Source organism: Rhipicephalus sanguineus, chromosome 4, assembly GCF_013339695.2.
Source record: "Rhipicephalus sanguineus isolate Rsan-2018 chromosome 4, BIME_Rsan_1.4, whole genome shotgun sequence".
NCBI lineage: Eukaryota > Metazoa > Arthropoda > Arachnida > Ixodida > Ixodidae > Rhipicephalus > Rhipicephalus sanguineus.
The window spans coordinates 56,750,793-56,774,298 of NC_051179.1; the positions used below are offsets into that span (position 1 = coordinate 56,750,793).

Genomic DNA, 23,506 nt, shown 5'->3' on the forward strand with positions numbered 1-23,506 from the left:
AACAGGCACAAAAAGAGACGGAAAAAAGAGAGCAAACATAGCCATGTATAGTATTGTCTATATCAAGGCACAGGACTGGGAACTGAGGGTGAGGAGGAGGGAAAAGAGGAGGTGAGAGGGCAAAGCATAGCATAGTTTTGTGTAGTATACTATATCAAGGGGTGCGAAAGGGAAGTTAGGGTGAGAAGGAGGGAAAGGAAGAGAGCAACAACATCAGCTCCGCTGTTTCTTCAGTCTTCGCAACATTAGTGCGCAGATGCCCCAATTTTCTTGTCTGACCACCGTACGCCGCGTTTTCAAGGCCAGCATCTGATGAGGCACTTAAGGATTTCTCATTAGTGACATCATTAACTTGTTGAGGTTGATGGATGGTGCTGGTCCGTGCGGTTCAAAGATAAATACCGAAGCGAAGTGGGCGAGCCAAAAATATTTATTTACAAATTCATTGGGCCTTTGAGAAACCTCAGTGCTTGGCTTGTCTCAGCAACCGGTTGAAGCATATAATTTATATAGCTTTCAAGTTTCAAATCGTCTAGCACATGTTGCAGCGATAAAGCAAGATAGCGGCCGTGCATGTTAACGTTTTCCAACCAACAACTGCTTCTTGACTGGTCTACCATGGTGGAAATATGTTAGTGGGCGTTTGTGGTGTCCTGACTTCTTTATTGTGTCCTGGTTTGTACGCGCAGTCTTTTAGAATGTCAAGTTCTCAATTATTGTTATGGCCATCGTCATCATCATAATCATCTACACTGTGATAGCACGGGGAGCGCGCGGAGACGATTTTCAGAAGAAGCTAAGGAATGGAGCAGCAACTGATTGGCTCACCGGCGCGGTAGGGAAATTTTTATCTACATCACTTCAGTAGTGTTTGCATTCTCCTTTATTGCTTACACAAAGGGCTTATATGTTTGTGTATCTCTCACGTAGAAACCGGGCATCTCCTGAAGATACTGACAAAGATGTACCCGCCAACAATGGGTAAGCCTCCTGAGAACGTCGCTTATTCGCGTACACGTGCCTGTTTACTTGAGAAATTGATCATCCGAGAATAGTGTACCAACAATCGCTGTAAAAGGGCACGACGCTGGGCTAGTTGGTGTTGCATAGCTTGAAGTGAACGACAGTGCCTCAAAAAGGGCGGAGAGGATGAACGGCGCCCGTGTTGTCGTTCGTTCTCTCTTCGTCCTTGTTTTACGCGCTCTCGTTCACTTCAGATCACTGTACAGTGAAGATATCACCCAACTATAGTCTCTGAATCATTTCTTTATTTATTCATACCTGCCACGTTGCGTATTGATCACTAAGCGATATATCGTGCACGGGTGTGAACCATTGGGGCAAATTTGAAGTATAGGTGCGGATTCGACCATATAGCTTTTTCTTGATATAACGGGACTGATTACGTGGACCTATATATGCGTTACGTACAGTTGACCGGTTAAAAACTCTAACAGCATGTCCTATACGGAGCTAGCGTAACATCGAAAATAAGCGGGTCATCTGCCTTTTTGGTTTACCCAGCTTCCACTTGATTACCGTGCGGTGGTTGGTCGAAAATCTCATTGGCTTCCAAGGTGTGTTAAAAATAATGAAACATCTCGAATGAAATATTGTCAGGGCAATGAATACAGACCGAAAATGCTTTAGAGCGTTGCACTATAACAAGAAATATTTACTATAAGAAATAAATATATTTTATTGGCTGCTATAAGCGGTGACTAGCCATTACCAGAACGATCGTTGGTTAGCCATATTTGAATCCTTTCGAAACGGTGAGTGGTCCGACTATTCCTAGAAAATCCTTTTTGTTTGTAATACATGCTGTTAATTAGATGTACGTTCACTATGATGTGTTAACTTTCGCGGTTTTATGTGACATCGCGTGACAGACCGGCGATGCTGGCACAGTATGTGCAGCATGGGAGGCTTTCTATCAAGTTGATTATGTATACTCATAATCGGTCTTTACATGTGAGCATGACGTGGGGACGTTGGACGGTTTTCGTTGCATCGCATGATAAACAAGCCCTGTGGGAATGTACCCGGTATGTTAACCCTTCGAGGGCTTTCGCCGTACATATATGGCATCACATAGCAGGTACCAAAGGGTTTTCGTCGCACATGTACGGCATAGTCTGAATGTTTAAAATGTTCATCATTTCTCTTGCTCGGCATCTGCTGCCACACTTCGGGAATACGTGGAATGTTTTTCATGCGCCGATGTCTCTCCGTTGTTGTTATTTTTCGCAAAGCGATGCGCCCGCGGTGCGGCTGATTTAAAACGCGCGCCTTTTTCGATTATTTCTCTTGCTTGGAATGTGCTGCCACGCTTCGGGAATACGTGGATTTCTTTTTCAGGCGCCGATGTCTCTGCGTTGGTTTTTTCTTCCCAAGCGGCGCGGCGGCTTTCACTTGCGCATGAGAACGCGCGCACGCGATGCGGCTGGTTTCGGTTTCGTCCTTGGGGTGGTTATCGCTTCTCGTACCCGCAAAACTGATGGCCCAGTCTGGTTTATAATCTCTCAAAGGGTGACCGCTTCTTACTCTCTCATTTATTGCTCCCCGGGGCGCGATTACATCTGCTCTCGTGCGGCGCTAAATTACACAAACGACGCCGCCGTGGTTGCGTTTCTTGTTTTGCGGAGCGCGATCATTTTTCACCGGAAAAGTACTCTGGTGCGCTTATCTTCGTGTGTATGTGAGCTATGTTTAATAGAATGCATAATTTTTATTTATAAAAAATTGTATAAGCTTTTTTAGGATTTTGTTCGTTGTTACTACGAATACATCATGTGTATTTAACAACAAAAATTATTTTTGTCACTTTGCGGTCACGCAAAAAATTCTAGACAATTTTTTTCTGAAATCGAATCATCTGAAAAATTTGTTTCAGCAATAAATATTACACATTTTTGGTATGCATTTCGTGAAAAAATTCGACCCTCAAAGGGTTAATACCTATAATGGAGAGCTAACGGCGAGCTCGGAATATAGGCGATTGGAATAGTCTTACGTTAAAGCGACCTAGAACAGTCATGATCGCTGCAAGCAAGAATTCAATATGTTCTTGTTGAAAACTGCGACTTAAACAGCACACGCTTGGTGTTGTAGTACATTATGTGATTAACTGAGGCAGTTGGCAGTAGTGGCTCACTTGCTTCGCAAAGTATAAAGAATGACCTATCGTGCGTGGAGGTATGTTGTTCAACCCAGTCACGGTTTTTTGTTAGCACATTTTGAAATGAATAACGCTTCTTATGGCATCAGAACGGAAAGTCCTACATGAGAGTATGCTTCATGTGGAGGCTTTTGTTGTTATCCTAATCATGTTGCATTCATAAATAAAGAGTGCAGCTTGGCTAGCTTCAATTAATTTTTTTTACTAATTTTAAGGTTACCTGTGTCACAATTCACGCCGGCTGTTGTTTGCAATTGGACCATCGTGGATTATATTTCCAAACTTATTAATGGAAGAAATGCGTTTATATACGAACAGCCCTGCGTCAATTAATTTTTCTTTAAAGAAGTAGTCTAGGTTGAAGTTCACAAATATTTTATTTCATAACCGCCCTTCGCCATTGTTGACGCTGCTTTGTTCTTCAGGACTGGCTGACTTTTGAAAGAACAACTGTAAGTTAGGGCGTGTTAATGAATATGAGTGCTACAGAAGAATCCACAACTTTCCTGACTAAGGATGTTCTTAAGAGGAGACTCCCGGTAATCATAGTGATGGGCATAATGGCGGAGGCTCCGGTCAATGGGAAGACGCACTTATCAAACAAAGGCGTTGAAAATATGCCATATGTTTTTTTTTTTTGTTCGTTGCAATCCTGCCGGGCACAGCGCTACAACATTTTCACGCATCGAATACAATAATGGTATATTTAGCCACAATAAATTGTTGGCGCTTTTGATTAGCTTGATAGTTTTCGCCAATATGCAAGAGCGAAGTACTTATTTAAATATGGCGAGCGCACGCAGCTTTATAAAACAAACCAAAAATAAGACAAAATGCTGCATAAGTGATATTCACGTTTTTTCGATAACATGTGAACCTTAGAAACGTGTTTTTTTTTTTTTTCGTTTATTTCATGCAGAGCGCTCCAAGACGTCGTCTCACCCTCACCATGCGACCAGTCGCCGGCGGCAAAGCGAAAACTGACTCCGGCAGAAGCCGTCCTAGCCGGGTATGTGATCTTTAAAGACTCCTTCGACGTCTCTTCCGGCCGCATTTTCTAAAGGGCTATGCAGTGATGTACAATTTCTGACGAAAAATATTGGCTGATTGCGACACTGAAGACAGCGCTGCGTTTCGTTTCAACTCCCGTATTTATAGCACACATTCAACAATCAATAGAACTTGCTCATGGCCTAGTATGTTACACGCATGAGAACTAAGCATAGTATAAAAAGCTGACACGTTCACCTATTGAGAGAACCATTTTATGGCCCTCGGCCGTGCATAAACAATATGAGCTTGCGCTTGTTCTGCGAACAATCTCTTGTGAATGTAGGCACTTTCTGCGTTACCTTGAGGCCTAAGTAAGCAACGTGCGTTAGCACAGCGTGTGCTCTCTTGTGCTCGCTAAATATTTGCTAGCGATGACCCGTGTTTTAAATAATAGGTATTGGCAAGTAATGGCTGTGATGTTGGCTATTGATTAATATAACTGCAACATTGTCGTCATTTGGTTTGGGCCCAATCATTACCTTGCATACTGATTTTTGTCGTTGATGCATTGTAACACTTTATTCTTTGTATTGTCTGCGAAGCTGGGTATACAAAAAACGCCAGGCCTGCGCTGAAACCGCAGCACAGTCACAGCGAAAGCTGGAAGAGCGGCGTTTCTAGAGCCCGTTAAGTTCTCTTGGGGCTACAATACAAGTACGCTAGAAAGGTACCCACTACGCCACAAATCACAATTTTTGTGAAGTTGGGAAGCACCTACTAAGCCATTATTCGTCATTCTGCGGAGAAGCGAGGCACCAGCTACACGTCTGTAAGGCATTATGTGCACTTTGTTGACGCGACGACTGATGACGATGAAGAATTAAGGCTCAGCCCTTTGTAATGGGTTGGAATCTTTAAACGGACCACCAGTTATGTAATTTGCATTGGGTGACGCCCGGTCGCTATTTCCCTCTCCCGTCATGCTGTATAACATACGTTGACGTGGGAGAGAGACGCGGGGGCGAAGAACTTTACTGAGACCCCGAGGAAATGGATGATGCGCTTATGGGCTTCCTTGGCAACCAATACAAGTGCACTTGCGAGGAACCCACTACGCTATAAATCATTGTAATTTTACTAATACCCCGAGGAAGTGGATTATGCGCTTATAGGCTTCCTTGGCAACCAATACAAGTGCACTCGCGAGGAACCCACTACGCTATAAATCACTGTAATTTTTGAGAAGTAGGGCACCAGGCACTGTGCCATTTTTCGTCATTCTACGGAGAGCGTTGGTACCTGCTAAACGCATGTAAGGCATTACGCGCACTTTGTTGATGTTGTGCCTGATGACGATGAAGAATTACGGCAGAGCCCTTTGTAATGGGTTGGAAGCTTTCAACAACCAAGTCGTTGCGCAATTCGCATTGTGTGACGCCTGGTTACAGAATTCGCATTGTGCGACGCTTGGTGCCTATTTTACTCTTCTACCACGCTATATTACATATGCTAATGTGGTTCCTTCCCGACACGAAGCCTGTATAGGACCTTTTTGCAACGCAGTTTCAAGCACCGGGATGGCTCAGAGGTTGAATACTGGGCTCCCACGCAGAGGGCCCAGGTTCGAACCTCGTTCCATCCTGGAATTTTTTTCTGATTTCGTTTTTTTTCTTATTTCGAGCGATACTGGTTACGGACACCGGCGGCGGCGGCGGCGGCGGACAACTACGGCGCCAAAAACGGCCGGTGAAATGATCTCATAACAGCTTTCGCTGTAAAACTGGGCCAGAAGCGTACCGTAGCAAAATTTTAAGAGTTGAGGTTGAGTGTGACGGAGTAGGCCAATTTTTTATTCATTTTTCTAACATTTCTTTTGTAAAGGGGGGGGGGGGATTGGCTAGAAGGACGAATGGAAACGATGGTCAAATAAAATAAAAATATAATGAGTTGCATCGCACACATGAACCAAATGTGTGTAAGCTTATGACAGTTTGGGGTAGTGAGTGGCTGCTCCTATTTTTCAGTAATAACTTACAATATACTTGACACATGAAGAAATGGGATAATGTGAAACGAGTGTCGAAGTAAAGACGTGCAGTCACGCTTTGTTATAGGATTATGTGGGTATCTTTCTCCATCTAATATTTATGCCAAAATGTTTTTCCGTGATTATCCTATTATGTGTTTTAGTTATTGCCCAGTAATTTGGTACTTGTATAAACAATTGCGTTAGGATCTTTGTTATTTTAACGAGGGTGTCAATGCGGGCTATTTAAATTGATTCTAGTAAATGCGTTGTGCTCCTTTAAGGGTTCATAGACTGATATTTATGTGATATCTGCCAAAGTGACGTGGATTACAAGATACTCCTTAATAAAATAAGGCACCACAGTTCGTATCCACAAAGAACGTCTTGCGTTAGCATTGATCATAAAAGAAAAATTCAGCGAATCTTGAAGCTGGGGATACAACTAGCGAGTGGAAATATTCCTTATAATAAAAGGACTAAAGCTAATTAAGCTCTATTTCTAACACAGATAACAAAGTGACCGATACTCATGTGAGATAATTCCTTCTCATAATGCATTGGAAATTCTGTATATGTTGTAACTATGGCGTGCGCTGCCAACGCTTTAGAAAGCCATTCGTTGCCGAAAATTCAGCATTCATGGGAACTGATTCTACTGTGTTTTTCTAGCTCTTTCAGCAGTGGATGTGACGCTGCGATGCTTTGTGGACATTTAGAGAACGCGACTGGACTGTTCTACACCATCCAAAGCATCGTTATTGCCATATTTGTTGAAGTTTACAAACCGACTAAGGCAAAAGCAACACACAAATGTCGATGACACGTCGTTTTATATTTCAAGTGCGGAGCACTCTAGGGGCCCGGGCTGTCGTACGCTGTTGTACGTTGTCATCGCTTTGCGTAACGCAGGCAAAACCAGAGATAGAATAGCCATCTGTAGCATATTGAGCGCTCACTCGCGCCGAGGAGAAGTCTTCTCTTGTTGTACTTCGAGCGCCTTGATGGTGATATTAAGTGCGGAGCACTTTAGGGGCCCAGGGCTGTCGTATGCTGTCGTCGCTTGGCGTAACGCAGACAAAACCACGTATAAAAATAGAAAAGAAAAAGAGGAAGCAATCGAGAAATAGAGAAAGGGTAAAAAAAGGAAGAAAAATAGAAATAGGTAGAAGTAAGGAGAGTAAAAGACAGAAAAACTGAAACAAAAAGAAAGAAAGAGAGGAGGAATAAAAGAGAAAACCGAAGAGAAACAAAGAAGGCTGCCCAGCTCCGCACTTCCTTCAGGCTTGGCACTACTAGAGCGAAGCTGCCTCGACTTTTTCTTTGTTCACATAACATAAAAATCTCCAGAAGCAACACTCCACATTAATTTTTTTTTATTTCCCATGGGTCATTATAAGTAAATTGAATACCACCTTCTCTATGGTACCGTTCAACACAATGCGTTCGCGGGCTAGTTGGTGTGAACCCATAGTGTTTTTTTTTTTTGCGTGAAACGATATTGTCAGCTGAGAGTAGCACTTTCTCTTTTGGTGTCGTTTCGCGCAAAAAAAGCGCTATGGGTATGGTACCGTAAATGGCACAAAGCTGTTCGTTATAACCGTTGTACGGTGTAGTACAGTTCATTAAAGGAGGTCTTTTTCGTATGAGGCTACAGCAGGCATGAATAGATCAGGCGCATTCATTCCCCCTCTTAACTCGCATTACCCTTCATGACGTAAGAATTGTTTTTTTTATCTTTTTGATTCTTTTCCCAGGGAGATTCTGTTCCCCGATCAAGAAGAGCCGTGGTACGAACGCAGCATCAGCTTGCCTCGACATTTCGAAGGACCATCAGGGGCGCCAACATACGTCGAAGTGTGAGCACCCGTTGTACATTATATAATACGCTTACAGTGACGACGCTCTCTGCTGAATGTTTTTTAGGGACCAGGCTTTCTAGACCTCTCGAACCACATTACATAATGAGGTGTGATGTCGACAGCCGACGTCCGATTTCTGTCCGAAACAACCAACAAAAACAAAGGCAGCAAAAGATGTAAATGCTGCGCACTTCCGGCCTTCCTCTCAATATCTGGTTCAAATTGACTTGTGCGTTTCCACTTGCGGTCTGTCAATTCAAAATACGATGTGGTGACATCGAAAAGTAAGGAATTCAACGTTTGTCGTCGTTCTACTTCAATCTTACGACTCAGTTGTCTGACCTATTTTTATTTCCTCTTCTCGACTTCATTTCTTTTTTATGGAGGCCAGAAGCACTATCATATTAAGGGCTGCTATTGTGGGCACGTATGCAAAGTGGGAAGACTGATAATTAGAAGCTTTTGAACAAGAAATCTCGTGGAGGTGAACCGTGTCGAGAAAAGCGATTTGTCTTAGTCATTAAAGCAATTGCCGATTTAATCTTGGAGGTTGCTTAAGACCTCGTCCCCAGTAGAACGAAACGCAAAAGAGGTAGAGAGAGAGAGAGAGAGAGGGGGGGGGGGGAAATATTGGGCACTAAAATGCGGCAGACGCGTAGATCGTGATTCGGGATGGCTGTCTACTCATGACTTGAGGTTACCTATTGTGCAAAAAAAGGCGATATTGAAAGCATTTTGATCGTTAGTAGAACATCTTTTGCTATAAAAGGCCTTTTCGCCTTTGTTTACGAACTGGCCCCTGCAATGCGCATTACATGCAAAACACCCTCACAATGCCCGAATAGAGGGTTGTGTATGTAAAGCGTGTTATATTTGTAAAAATTTTTACGACATATTATTAAACTGGGGGGAGTTCAAACGCAGCTGCGACGTTTGAATTTGAAAGTTATTGCTTTACTATGAGCGTGACAAGGGAATAAAAAAAAGATGGTTGATCCCTCCGGCATAGGAATCGGAATAACACGAAAGTAAAACGTGTCCTTACAGAAGTAGTTCAATGTCTGTTATGATTTATATGAGAGAGTTTGCACAATGTATATAGATGTCCAGCAGCTATAGCACCGTTTAACGTCGATGCACCCACTTTGATGCTTAGTGGTTCATCGCCATCCCGACGACTAACGTACACTTTCAATGATTAAACAAACTCCTGTGGTAGCTGTAGTAGTTAACGGTAAAAGCGTAATCAGAGAACGAGGTGTGATAGCCAGAAGAGCGCCGCATATTGGACGCTGAACTTGGTCGCCATCCCGCGGCATGTTAAAGTGTGATTGAACACCACGGCCGGACTAGAGGGAAACGCAAAGCGCGTGGCACCGCCCCTGTAGCCCGGCCGCAATTTTTCTCGGGGGGAGCGCAAGCGGGGAACGCGGTGCTACGGACAGGTGAGGCAGGCGCGCGTCGCAGAGGTATTTTTGGTTTGGATTAGCGTGATGCTATGAGCGAGACCGACGCTTTTACGACGCTTATTGAAAACGTGCCGAATGGAACGGACGTTTAGCAACACGTGTTGCAGGTGCTAATCGCGGAGGCCACAATAATGACGAATTACTTTACTTTACCGATCATAGAGGGCAACACCACCCCGCCGACCTAGAGCACTGTGAGAGGAGAGAGTGAGATGTAAAAGGCGTGTTTGTAAAGCGTCTACTGACTGTGGCGCAGTGGATGGCATGCCCAGCATCTGTTCTTGCGGATCGAGCCGTCGTGGGTTCGATGCCCGTGGACGGAGATTTTTTTCTTTGCCATCTGATGGTGTACATTTCTTTAACGTCATTTCCGTGACGAAAATACGTCAGAAGTCTTGGTGGACCCCGGCATAAAACACTTTCGTGTTAAAAAAGTCCTCAGGACAGTATGCTTAAGAAATTCTACATAAATACCGAATATGTATTGCGTTCTATAGAGTTACTAGGACAGCTGTATCTTAACGTTTCTAGCATGCTTACCGATTTCTAATAAAATGAATGAGGACGTAATAAGCAAGGTGCCTAATAATTAGATGCGCGAGCATCCAACTATTACGCACCTTGTTCATTAGGTCCTTCTTTTTTTCTGTGCCGCAAAACGTTATTTGAGATATAGAATGCGCATTTATGCGGAATTATCAAACACTGACATTTTGTTAACGTTTCATTTTGCGCAACTGAGTAATTGCATGTGTTACAAACATCAAGTGAGGAGGCCTGCAAAGTAAGCCGAAAAAAGATCGTATGCTAAAAGTGTTCGTGAGACAAAATTTGAGACAATTCTGACGTCGCACGGTATATATTATCACTAAAGCCGGCCGGCCAAAAAAGACTTACGAGAGACAAGTTTTGTGAATTGGGCCCCGCATCTTTTTTTTCTCCATGTCTGTTTCTGTTTAAACTATTCTGCACCATTTACCAATAACGAGGCCTATCTCGCAGCGATGACCTATCCGTGCCGGTGTTCACGTACATGGTGTACGGCCTCTTCAGTGGATTCCTCATCGTGCTCATCCTTATCGCAATCGTCGCGTACATCATCTCTTTCGCGTCACGTGAGTCAACTCGTTTGCCTGGCCCGTTTTCCTTCTTAATTTATGCCTGCTTCTTATTAGTCCGTATGTGACCGAACGTTATTTAAGCCTTACTACATGGTATATTTCTTTCACTGATATATGCACGCGATGTATTTTGTGCTTCTATTGTGTAGTAATGTTACTTTTTTTTAGGACAACAACTTTTAGGACTCTTCCGCGCACATTTGGTGAGGGTACACGATGTATGATGTGCGATTTCTGGCCGCAGTGAACTGCAAGAGATGCGAGTTAATAATACAATGATACGCAAAACGAAATTCATTGTGCAATAGCGCAAAAACACAGGGACACAGGCAAGAGAGAAAATGTGTTCATACCAACTAGCCCGGCTTTCCTCACTACTGCAGGAAAGGAAAGCTTACGGACTTCCCGGCCGGGCTTCCGCATTTCCTAAATCACTGCCGGTTTCCACTTCTGGTCTATAAATTGACATACTTCGCGGGAGCTTCAAATAGAGTAAAAATGCCACATTGTCTTCGTTGAAACCTCGGTGCAGTGATTCGGTTATCTCGCAAGTATTGTAGTTTTTGCCTTTCTTGATATATTTTGGTTACCTTCTCTCTTTTTCAAGAGGTTCGTATAAAAAGTGTGTACTGGGTACGCCACAGTCATTGAGCTTGCCATCCAAATCTCGTAGTTTCCCCACACCCATGTGCAGCCGTTGCATCAGTTTTAATTTAGAGCTCATCATCAGCTTATCGTATCCGGGTTTCCAGGAAGGTGGCTGGACTTCTTCACTGTAAATCGTTGATAGTTTCGCAATATTTTATTCGACCGTGTTATGCGCTGGGGAAACAACTACGGGCATAAAGATGGACGGCCGCGCGTGTGCCAGGCTTAGTTCATTTCTGGCTGACAGCAATTACGAGAGTGTGCGCCGCCATGTAGAGAGTTGTTGAGACAGAATGTAATGACGTGCTAACCGTTATAACACTTCCTGGAAAAAGCGAGCCCCTAGCTAAATCTGGCAACTTAACAATTGTGTTGACGCACAGTTTACATACTGAGCTTCTCTCAAATCAGGTGAACAACGATTACTGTGAAACTTCTGCACAATTCAATACAAACAAAAAAGACTTCAATAACAGATACGCCTCGCCCGTTTTCTTATGTTCTACCTTCTCACATATAAGCAAAATTAATTTTCTTAGTTCTCGCAATCAGTTTGTTATATACAATCGTAGGTCATTTTTAAAAACTAGTGTTGTTCGTCAGATGAGCGTTTCGCTCGCCTATTTCCCATTCAGTTACGGCGTGGCGCCGCGGCCGCCTCCAAGTGATGGCGCCGCGTCCACATCTCCACATTTCCTGAAAATGCTTGCTTATCGCGAAGTCGTTTGTCGTGCTTCGTGCGTTCAGAAGCTGTGTGCACACAGAACCACTAGTGGGCTAAGCAGAAGCGTTATATTGAACTTTGTGGAAGGATGAGACCAGAGCTTTATATTTTCGTCCCTGTTCTGTTTTGTTTCTGTAGGTGAACACGCGCCACGTGAGTATTAACACTTGTTCCGGTTTGATTCCCTCGATACGCGGTTTATTTTTCTCAGAGCCACTTCTAATTCGTATTTCTTAACGCTCTTCAAGGAACGAGCTGAAATCATTGTGTGCGTACAAATGAGTTAAACGCGGGCAATATTTGTAATCATCCTCGTTAAATATAAGTTGTGTTTAAATATCGGAGTTTTCAATCGTTACACAAGCATCATGAATAATGACAAACAAAGAAAGAAACGTTTCGGAAATGTTTGATTTTTGACGTGCGAGCCGGATGTGTGCGCACCTTTTTAGCTAGGGGCTAGAATAGCCACAGTTTATTATAACCATCGTACAAGATAGTACTACGAAGGTTTTCAACTGAACGGGAAGGACGTGGGTGAGGGGGGTCTCTTCACTAATATTTAAAGAGAGGGGCGGGACTCTTCCTCGTCTGGTGATCATCGATGCACGTACGTGTATATACGTACTCACAAACTCGTATGGACATGGGGCTTATTGGCAGCGTGATCCGACAAAGACGCTATGAGTCGGAACGGTGAGGCAGCGTGATGCGCAGTCTAGAAAGACACCACCAAGGACCAGCACCAAAGGACCACCCTCCTTTAAAAAATGTTTGTCGAACTCGCAGCAAAGAGTCCGGCATATCAACCTCTTGTGTTGTGCTACTACGATCCGACCATGAGCACCAGCTTCTCGCCACCATTTACGCGGTCTAGCCTCTGCATCGAGTGCTGCTCCTATCTGATCTACGACGGCCTCGAAGTAGACGCCCAAGGTATTATCAAGGAAAGAACCAGCAGGGGCCCCGCACCGGGTGAGTGATCTTAGGTGGCTGAACGTTAGTCACAGTGGAAACGTTCTCGTTACAGACAGTGGTGCCACCTATATGTCTTTTCATTTTAAGGCGAAATCGTTTCTTGGCTAGGTTGTCGAAAACGCGCACCCAGCTGGCGTCCCCAAAAGCCGTTTCCGGAAAGCGTGGGACATCTCCCACCGGAACTGACACCAGCGCAACAACTGCCGCAGCAACCACCTGCAGCGGCGTGGCGTACGAGAGGGGGATCCCCGCAGCAAAAAGTGAAGTCCGGACTAGAAGGGGAGAAGGAAATCACATAGGAATAGCTGGCGCACTGCGCGAGCGTGCGCACGTTGAACACGCGGCCTGCGATGTAGCATCTCGGCAACACCACTCAACAGCATCCCTCCGAATAACCACCTAGCCAAAAGAAACGCTTTCGTGTTCTCTTCTCACAAGAGCATGCTTCGCGATCTTCAACAACTTTTTTGGGCTCCATGGATATTCCCACTTCTGCCTGCCGCAGTGTCCTTCGCAACGTGTATTCATAAACGTGTCTTTGCGCGAGCCTTCATGGCTGCCAACATCCTGTTTGCGCTGTAATTTTAACCTCACTTTTAACATCCTGTCGCGGGGCGACTTGGGGTTGCAAAATTCCTTAAGTGGTTTTCATCTACCAAATTAGGAGCCCACAAACCATGGGAAGGAGGTGTTTCGGCAGTAGAGAGATGTATAAAGGAAGGAGTGGGTGAATTTACTGGATCTATAAGTGCACTAGACTGGAAGCTCCGGTCGAATACATAGATGTGGAGTACAGGTGGGTAGTTATCGCGCAAACTGGAGGATGGAATTATGACCCCCAGCTTGTGGCGACGCATAATGAGGTTTGTCATTCATCTCTGGCTAGCCTGAGTCTTAAGACACCGAGTATGAGGAAACCGTTGTTGCTGCTGTTTAAGAAGGCGTGGAAAAAGTATACGCAGGCATCGACTACCACATGTCCCGAACTCGGTAGGTTGGTGCTTGTGTTCTAGCTATGCTAGCTGTTCTAGCTTTGAGTTCTCTCAAATCGCGAACACTGCAGTAACTGTAACCGTAAAAACTCCCACTTGTTTCGAAAACAAAATATTTTGCGTACAACAACACTTGTTTCGGATTCGGATGCATGCCTGTTTGACTTTTGGAGCAAGAGGTGCTCTCAGTAGCCTCCAGTTTCAGTTCCTAAGGATGCCATGTTTTATTGAAAATACGAAGCTGCGAAGTACACATGGCCGGAAGCATGTGGCGCATATCTACTGCGTGGCGATGGCTAAAGAAATGTTTTATAGATATTCTCACCATAGGGTCATATATGTTGTATACCACCATGCAGCCGGTGCACGTATACTTGTTTATTATTCAGTACGCCGTTACTGAACCCGTGGCGCAACGAATTTTTTACCTTCTATGCTTTATACCTCATGAAAGTCTAGCCCGTCTCTCACAGACTTGCTTCCTTATTTGACCGACTTGGTAACGGTGGCTTCACAACATTTTTTTTTCATGATGGCCACCGCACAAACAGCGGAGGGAATTAACGACTGGCTGATGATCAAGGAGGTGACGAAAATGAAGGTGCTCTGCGGTCTGCGTTTCGTACCGGCACCCGGATTCACGGACTCGACAGACCCGCGCATCAAGCAAATAGTGCAGTCCCTGAGCTCAACGTATGCCACGTTTGACGGCGCCGCCTTCATGTGGAACTCCCCCGACACGAAGCAAGAGATAATGCTTTACGAGGTAAGCGACGAAATCGCCATACAAGCACCAGTGCAGGAACGTATTATCCCCGCGTGATAATAGTATCCTGCGAGATCGCAGTGATGATAACCACTGAAAAATTAATACTAGGCAACATATAAATTGAACCTCTCTGCTTTGGGAGCATCAGTCATTTCGAATACGCATGAAGGCTACATACGCGTAAGGCCGTTTGTACCACCGTTACAAAGCAACATTCATGCGCCGAGATGTTTCCTTCTCTGCCGCTACGGTGGTAACAGTGCTCGGATACCGACCCGAAGGTCGGGGGTTTGATCCCGGCTGCGGGGGTAGAATTTCGATGGGGGCGAAATGCTGGAGACCCGTGCGCTGTTTGATGTTGGTGCACGTGAATTATAGAACACCAGATGGTCTAAATTTACGCAGCCCTCTTCTGCGGCGTGCCTCGTAAGCATATCGTGGTTTCGACATGTAAAACGTCACATAGTGTTATTGTTAATTGGTGGGCACCTGTCTATACAGAGCTGGCCATTTCAGATACCCATGACGGCTACGTGTATCTCATGTGGACATTTATATATGTATACATAATTTTACCACTAATGCAAAGTAACATTCAAGCGTTGAGAAAGTTTCCGACGGAAGTTTAATAAACAGAATCCTCAGTGTCGAAAACTCAATTTTTATTTGAATGTCTGTGCTAGTGCCGCACATATCCCTGCACACATAGTTTGTGCGCTTTGGCAAACACAGTTTGGCGCCCGTAAAAATTTTGAGTGTGTTTGAATTCTAGAATTACGTATGGTATACTTTCGCATATAATATACCCGAGTGCAACTGTTTGTCTTGGCTTCATTCTACGCGAAACTGCTGAAGCGTTTGTTCCTATAGGATCAACGGCAGATGTTACACGCGACACTCTAATTACGCCTGCACTCCCTACAGAACTTTGATAAAATTATCTGTTGCGGTATTTATTATTAGCATACAGTGAAAGAATGGATTTTTTTTATTCCATGCTGCAATCGAATTATCGATGAGCTTATTCAAATACCATCACCGCACTATCTGAATGTATTTCTTACAGCACTGCCTAAATTTTTGTTTAGCAGAAGCATATCGCGCATTCATCCTTCCAAATATTTTCCAGAAACTGCGCACCGACCTCGCTGGCGCTAACTACAAGATTATCGCCCACATTTTACCAGCATACCTCGACACCTACGATTTCGCTAATATGAACAAGTGAGTCCACAACAATAATTGAAATTTTCGGCAAACGTGTGTGCTAATTCGGAGAGGACTGGAATGCGCCATCCCCTTAAAAAAATGCTACCTGTGGTATGGACATTAACGGACAATCAAATGAAGATAGCACCTTACTCACTACGCATACGGTGAGATGCTGTAGATATTGCTTACTTGGGTCCGTGTTCAGAAAAACATCTCACGCTATGATTGTTCGTAGAAGGAGTATTCTGCTAATCGTAATATCGTACGTATCAGCAGTGGTGCCGTCTGACCAATTGGTTATAGCACTTACCAACCAAAAGCTTCTTCAATTTGGCCCGAGGAGTGCAAATAACGCTCAGTTTTCTTCTGCAAGCACTATTTACGAATATGCTCATCTGTCTGCCCACGCTATAGATAAGTATTTAGCCAAACCGATATGTCAGGGTCACTACTTGCGCCTTCGAGTCGTATTAGGCGAATACAGAAGCATATTTTTTTTTTCATTCGAACTCTTTAATCCTCGGCACTTTCAAGAACCCAAAGCATGCTGGTTCGCGTCCTTGCAGTGATACACGCATAAAGACTTCGCGCCGTGACGTGAAGATGGATGCTACCTTTATCTGACGTGTTTCTATCCACAATGTCACTCAGAAATACAGTGGCGCTACCCTTCGCCACCTCCCGATCTTAGAGCTCATAGTACTGGTGATTGGTAATCTCTGCCATGTAAAACAATTCGCAGGGTTTATAGACATCAAGGAGATTTCATGCGCCCTTCCTTCTGTCGCATGCAGTTGCTACATAGTCAGGAAATGTCATCGCGGGAAGTTATAAACACACATAACGAATATGGCAGGCTACTTGAAGAAACAAGTTCTTGCTGTGATCGGGAGATGTTGCCAGACTTGTTTAAACTTTGTGAATCAGTACACTCTTAATCCGGTCCTGGCTAAATGCGGGTTATATCCAGGAAACTAGACGAGAAATGTCCGGTTTCCCGGCTATATCTGGCACTTTAAGCGGGACCTGAATAAGAGTGTATAGAAAAGTAGCTTCGCAACGTGTCATACACCGGAACACCCCATCAATTGTTTACATATATTGGAGTGACACACTCGGGAAACAATGGTGGCATTATTGTGCGGAATCTATGGATTTCTATAGATTTATAGCCAGGCGGAATATCGCGCACGACAACATTTTCGGTTGCAGTAAGCAGGACGCAGGGTCTATTTGTAAGACTTATGCTTCTTCATTCATTTTTCTTTCTTTCAGATACGTGGACACTATCGTGGTTAATACGCACGACTTTGCCGTAACTGGGCGAGCTTTTCCACCCTGCATGTACGAACACGGTGGCATCATGGACGTTGTCGACAAAAACTTGGTGCGTGAAGAGCTGGCTGGAAAGTCTTTCCGTGCTTCTCTTTCAATTGTGCTCGTCTGCACGCAACTTGAGTGAGGTCGGCTACATTCTATGTTAGAAGATGTTTTCATGTCCGTGCATAAATGCTGTCTTATTCGTGAAAAATATTACACCATCTCCCACTAAAGGCAACCATGTGAGGATGCGAAGCAGCGCATGGGTCGACATAAAGTTCCGTTCATCACGGGAACCTTGCCCGATCTTAACGCGTCTTTGCAAGAGGAGCACACCACGAATTCACTGTAGTTGCTGTTGCTGTTACCCGACCCGAACTCTTGTTGTAGCACGCCACGCGGGTTCATCGCGCGTCTGCATAATCTCGTTCCCCGACGCCATCACGTGATTGCTGAGATATTGTAAGGGGGAGAGGCCACAGCGTCTTACCCAGCCCCTTACATAGGCCCGAACGCGCTAGCGCGTGCCAGCGGGTTCTGACTAGGATAAAACGCGTTGGTTCATCGCGCGTCTGCAGAATCTCGTTCCCCCACGCCATTACATGATCGCTGAAAGAGTGTAAGTGGAAGAGGCCACAGCGTCTTACCCAGCCCAAAAAAAACTGATCTCTTCGTGTTATGTAATGTAACGAAGTCCCATGCATTCTATAGTGTTGGGCTTTTATTTCCACATGTAAACGATTTGCTTTCCCTTTGTTTTTAATGTGCAGGCGACACAAATTGTGCTTCCAGCTGCTATGCAGGATAAGACATCTTGGATTTGCATATGATTACTTGCATTAACTCCCCTGTATATGCGTGTGCGTTTCTTGTGTTAAATAGTAAATATTGGTAGAATCGAGGTTTTGTCAAATATCTTGTCGAATAACGCGCAGATATTGCGTGGGTGTCATGAACACACGTTGTATTCCGTGAAAGCTTATAAAAAGCCTGCGGTTGACATACAACATCAGGCCTGAAGACATCTCGACCCATTACAATAAAAACCCTATGGGATTCTGGCGGCACCAGTATTACACCGGCGCATGTCCCGCAAACGAGCCGGATGCTTAACACTTCTATATGTATCACCGCTGCGACCAAGGTTTGCAGCAGAGGTAACAGTACCGTGAAATCATAATGTCCAGGATCTGGAGTACGCATATTCCTGCGGCCATATGACTGCAGGGATATACGTGCGGGACTCGTTGAGATCTTGCACGGCGTGACGTCTTAGATCAAGAATGAATGTTCCCCATTCGCTTCAATGACAACAATTGGCGGTGGCTAACACTGCTAGGTGTTACATATAAGGTACATATTCAAGTGAGTGGACGGGGGATCAGCAGTCGCCATAGCACATGCGTTACAGTAGACCGAACGCGTACTAGAGAGATAGTGGGATGACAATTAAAATACGGATTCGTATATGTGTCCTGTGAAACTAAGGTGTTCGTAATTGCTGCGGTCCAATGTCGACATGGCTGTGCTTACGCTCTGTTTCGTCCGGTATAGCTGGATGTCCTGCACCGCATTCTAATGGCGGCTCCATTCCTGAGCACCAGGCTTGTGCCGTCCGTGTCGACTGTCGGCAAGAAGTACGTCTTCGAAGACGCGACGAAAACGAGCGTCGGTGACCGTGTCGACCTGACGAAGCCAGTGGAGGACTTTCCGCTCTTCAAAGTACGCAGATTTAGATATGAAAATTGTTTGTTCTAAACGTTTACGGTATGCTGTCAGCGTGGACATCGCGTTTGTGAGTATGCCAGTTGTCTCAGCATTTTTTAGAGATTCGATGTTACATTGCAGTACCCAAAGAAAGATAAGCTTACCAAAGACTGCTGCACGAATTTGACACGCTTGACAAAAAGCAAAAGGCACGAAAGACTAACAAAGAGACCGGGACATGTGTGTGCTCAATACTTGTCATTTTCTATTTGTAAGTCCTTCGTGTCTTTTGTTCAGCGCAACTCAATTAGAACTACGAAAGTCGAATGTGCAGTGGAGTACAATTGGCTGAGCGGATAATTGGATATCGGCTTGATTCGAAAACTTTTCGTAGGAATGCTATTTCTGCAGACGCCAGCTCCGAAATAATCCCTCAAAATCTTCTTTTAGTTTGTTCTTAAGGACAGTGGACCAGCTGTTATCACTTCCACTACTATATTAAGCGCAGCCCGCTTGGCGTTCATAAATAAGATATAAATAGTTCTTAAAAGTGTGCCCATTTGTCGTCCATTTTTCGGTCCCCTCTTTTATTTAGCTTTGTCAAGAGAAGAATTCATGGACCATGCAGCTGGAGAGCAATACAAAATGCGAGATAGCCTTCAACGCCAATAAGGAATGGATTGGTTTCGAGAGTCCCACGTCCGTCGCCTTCAAGGTACGTGTTCTTCTAGACACTGACTCATGTTTCATCCCTCTTAAACATCTTTGTCTACGCACTCAGCGCATTAGAACAGCCAGTTGAGACGGTAACCGAGAATTACCCGTGGCAAAAGTTTACACAGTGCGGCGTCACTGCGTGCTGAGATTTGAATAAATCGAAGCGACAGAACCCTTCTTGCAATTGGCTGGCTCAATTAAGCCTCCTCAAATTTTGCGAGACCCATATATTCGCATGAAGCTTATTTTAATATAATACATCCGCAGACATTATTTGGCAGGTTCGTCCACGGTAAATTCGATGGAAACGTCATTTGTGGAGACACTTATAAAAAAGAAACAAGAAACGCTGGCGCAGGCCGCCATACAAAGTATGGCAGCCTGCTTGGAACTATAGCTAGCGCAAATAATTCGACATATTCGCAAGGGGGGTCCGTAGAACTTTCTGCGAATCAGTCGGATTATCCGCCTATTTATAGTTTTGAAGTGCGTCTAACACACTAGGACATAGACAAGTTCTACTTGTATATGGGCCGGCTTTATACAAACTGGGACATCAGTTGTCTGGTGCAATGTAGTGAGCGCAACTCTGTTCTGTATTTCCTGGTCCCTTGTGCTCTAGCCACTGTTGTCTGGTGCTGCAGTTGCAGTCAGCGAATGCCAATAAGGTATGCTGTAAACATATAACCTGCGTGATAGAACGGGTCTCGTTTGTTCATGCGGTATTCGATCTTTGGAAACATATGCACGGACGACAAGACACACACCTCCCGTGTGCCTTCGTTTGCTTCTCAACATTCTATGCTGAACGCTGCATACTTGTCGTGTACGAACATGGCCGAGGCCATATTGGTACGCGACCACCATGTTGGTACCAACACGGCCGATGCTCTGCGCTCCCGCAGTGATGAAATTATCTTTCCCGCAGACTGAGCTGGTGAAAAAGAAGCGTCTACTGGGCATCGCCGTTGTCCACATAGAACAGGACGACCTCGAAGCCTGCTCCAATGACAAGAAGCCGTACTTGCTGAGTGCTGTGCACCGCGGGCTCCATGTGCATTAAGGGAGTAAAATAACGATGGCCGACTCCCACGTGCATATAACGATAAGAAACTTTTGAATAGCAGCAGGTTGTATTTTCTCATTCGTGGCGTGTTTTCGCTAAACGCAAGTTTCTGTCGTTATTCACGATACTATTTACGAGTTGTTACCAAGGGACGAAATGACATGTGTACTCACACGTCCGCACATAAAATAAGATTCTTAAGGTGAAAGCCCTGGATGTCTCATCAAACGCGCTAATTGGCCATCGGAAGCGTCGGCTTCAACACGAATGATGCAAAACAAATCACCTTGTGATGACATCACATGTTGATGTCATCACATGATATCATCGTTTGGTCAAAGATCGGCCGATACCGGACGCACTACGATCCTGGAGGCAGTAAGTTGGAGGTAAGTTGCAGAAAGCCTTAGGGTGCCTGGGGATCAATAGAGTCGGCGGAGAAGAAAAAGAAAATGGCTTTCGCCATCGAGTCGTCTTAGGTGAATGCGTAAAGGACCATGTGAATTTTTGAAAGCGCCGAATAAAAACAGGATTGTTCATAAATAATGCTGACATAATGGTGACAATTTTCAGGTACGGAATAGGTATGTGTAAATTCTGCTTTAGGGGACTCTACACTCTAAGAAAAAAAAAACCATTTGACTCTTTTTGGGGAGTTCTGGCTTGCAACGCATATGACTGAGAGACACGCCAGCTCTTCTGGGTCCCACGAATCTCCGACGAAAGTATAGTGATCTCCTAAGAAAGTTCACGTGTCTCTCTAAAGAGAATCTTATGGGTGGCTAGTCGGCACTCGCCGAAAGGAGTCACACATAATCTTTTTTTTTGTTTTTTAGAGTGTAGGGGCAAATATTCAGTCGACGTGGATTGTAGAAATAGCGTTCCAGAAATCTCGTAGTGTTTGTTTCGTGCCAATGAAACGCTTTGTTTGAAAGAAAATCACGTTCGAGCGGTCCGCACATCGTTAGCGCATTTCCAACTGCCAGCCTCCAAGAACAGCCTTGTGACGGAGCGTTCGCCCTTCACTGCCAGGCAGCCAGCGCTGCCACGCAGTGGAGCATAGCCCTGCGAAAACTGAACTTGCGTCGTTTTTTAAGGCTACCTTCAAAGAGGTTTTTATGAATCAAACTGAAGCGCACAAGTTGCATTTTATTCCGTCTTCTAATGCACTGCAGTGTTGTTCTCTCTCGTGAGTAGTTTGAGTACTTTTGATTAGTTGTACTGAAGCCCTACTACGTCATCGAGCTCTTGTTCCAGAATGTCGCACAGCAGGCGCATATCGTGCCCATACACTTACCTTTCTTAACGCGATAGCGTTAAAGAGCTCGTTTCGCAGAAATTCCGGTGTCGGCGTTGGCGTCGATGTCGGGGTCGTTGGTTGCGAGTGAAAAATCTTGTCCGTGACCGATAAATGGAAAGATACAAATATAATAATAAAAATCCTAGGTTTCAGCGAGAATCCAACCCAAGGCGTCTGCGTGGCAAGCAGCTGTTCTACTACAGAGCTACGCTGTTACTTGAAACTGCTTCGGAAAGAAACGCTCTATGAACGTCTTGTAGTGGAAGGAGTTTCCTTAACGCATATAATATTGCGTGGCAGAAGTGTAGATTCGCGCCAGGCGTCATAGCATGAATTGCGCATCGAGTGGGTGTTTTAAAAGCCCACCCATTACAAAGCACTCAGACGTATTCGTCGTCATCAGCAAAAGCATCAACTAAGTAAGCAGCTGCGTAGGTTCGCGCGTAGCCTTACGAACGTGTAATGGGCCCTTCATTGATTCGCAAAAAATAGGAATTATGGCGTAGTGGGCAGTGCGCAACTGTACTTGCAGTAGGCTTTCCAGGATGGTTTGAAACGGCCAGTAGGTAATACGCGCACAGACTTTCGTTTCCCTACGGCACGGCTGAGGAATGCACATAGAACCGAAACAGTCTAGCAAGTGAGAAGGCAATGCGCACGGGACCCGATTACGCTATCGCGTTCTGCTCTTGAAGGCGAAGCTCAAGCGTCCTCCAAGATTTCCTCGATTACTAAAGCGCTTCTGTGTACAATATTGACGTTTAAAGGTTTCCAAGCATTGATCTTTCACTCTGAGATAAAATGTTATTGGCCTATATATATATATATATGAAAAAGAAAGGCTTGTACGTGTCGTGTTGCAGGAGGCAGATCAAAACGTAGAATTGTAAACATTGAGTCTTTATCAACACAACGTAAGTGCAAGGCTCAAAGATGACAAACATGATAAAGGAAAGGAGGTGCAATAGTAACACACAATGAAATAATAAATCACACCAGAGCACAATGTCTATACAACTTTCTGTACACTCGCAGGTGCTGGAAATGATTTGGCTCAGAATATTCTAACTATATCTAAAAAGGTGAAAAGGGAGTCCACGTGTTCTGTCGTTTATCAGGATTGAATATCTTAGTGCACTTGAAGGTATAAACTTAAGAAGGCGAATAAGTTCCGTGCAACTGCAGGATAACCAAAAAAGAATATCATCGCTCCGGACAGCTTTTGTACATTATTAATATTCCGTAGACGTGCAGAATTGGTAGAAGTGCAACGGAACACGCAAACAACGCGCATGGTTGAGCGTTGTTCACAGCACAATTGTAATTGATGTGTCTACATTGCAGTTTCTAACCTTTTAGTTGAAGTTACGCTGAAAATTCTGCAACTTGCGCACCTGCATTTTATACTGTTAGCAGGGGCA

General features: G+C 44.6%; 2 protein-coding genes across 2 annotated transcripts; both read left to right on the forward strand.

The window, feature by feature from the left end:
- Positions 1-803: 803 nt before the first annotated feature.
- On the forward strand, positions 804-13,007 carry LOC119391217 (uncharacterized). Its single transcript, XM_037658891.2, has 6 exons — positions 804-835; positions 931-981; positions 4,101-4,190; positions 7,958-8,059; positions 10,534-10,646; positions 12,814-13,007. The coding sequence occupies exons 1-6, from the start codon at positions 804-806 to the stop codon at positions 13,005-13,007; spliced, it is 582 nt and encodes a 193-aa protein (XP_037514819.2).
- Positions 13,008-14,550: 1,543 nt separating this feature from the next.
- Positions 14,551-20,976, forward strand: LOC125758041 (probable chitinase 10). The gene is made up of 6 exons (XM_049414623.1): positions 14,551-14,760; positions 15,893-15,987; positions 17,251-17,362; positions 18,850-19,017; positions 19,598-19,717; positions 20,648-20,976. The coding sequence occupies exons 1-6, from the start codon at positions 14,569-14,571 to the stop codon at positions 20,780-20,782; spliced, it is 822 nt and encodes a 273-aa protein (XP_049270580.1). The 5' UTR covers positions 14,551-14,568; the 3' UTR covers positions 20,783-20,976.
- Positions 20,977-23,506: the final 2,530 nt, after the last annotated feature.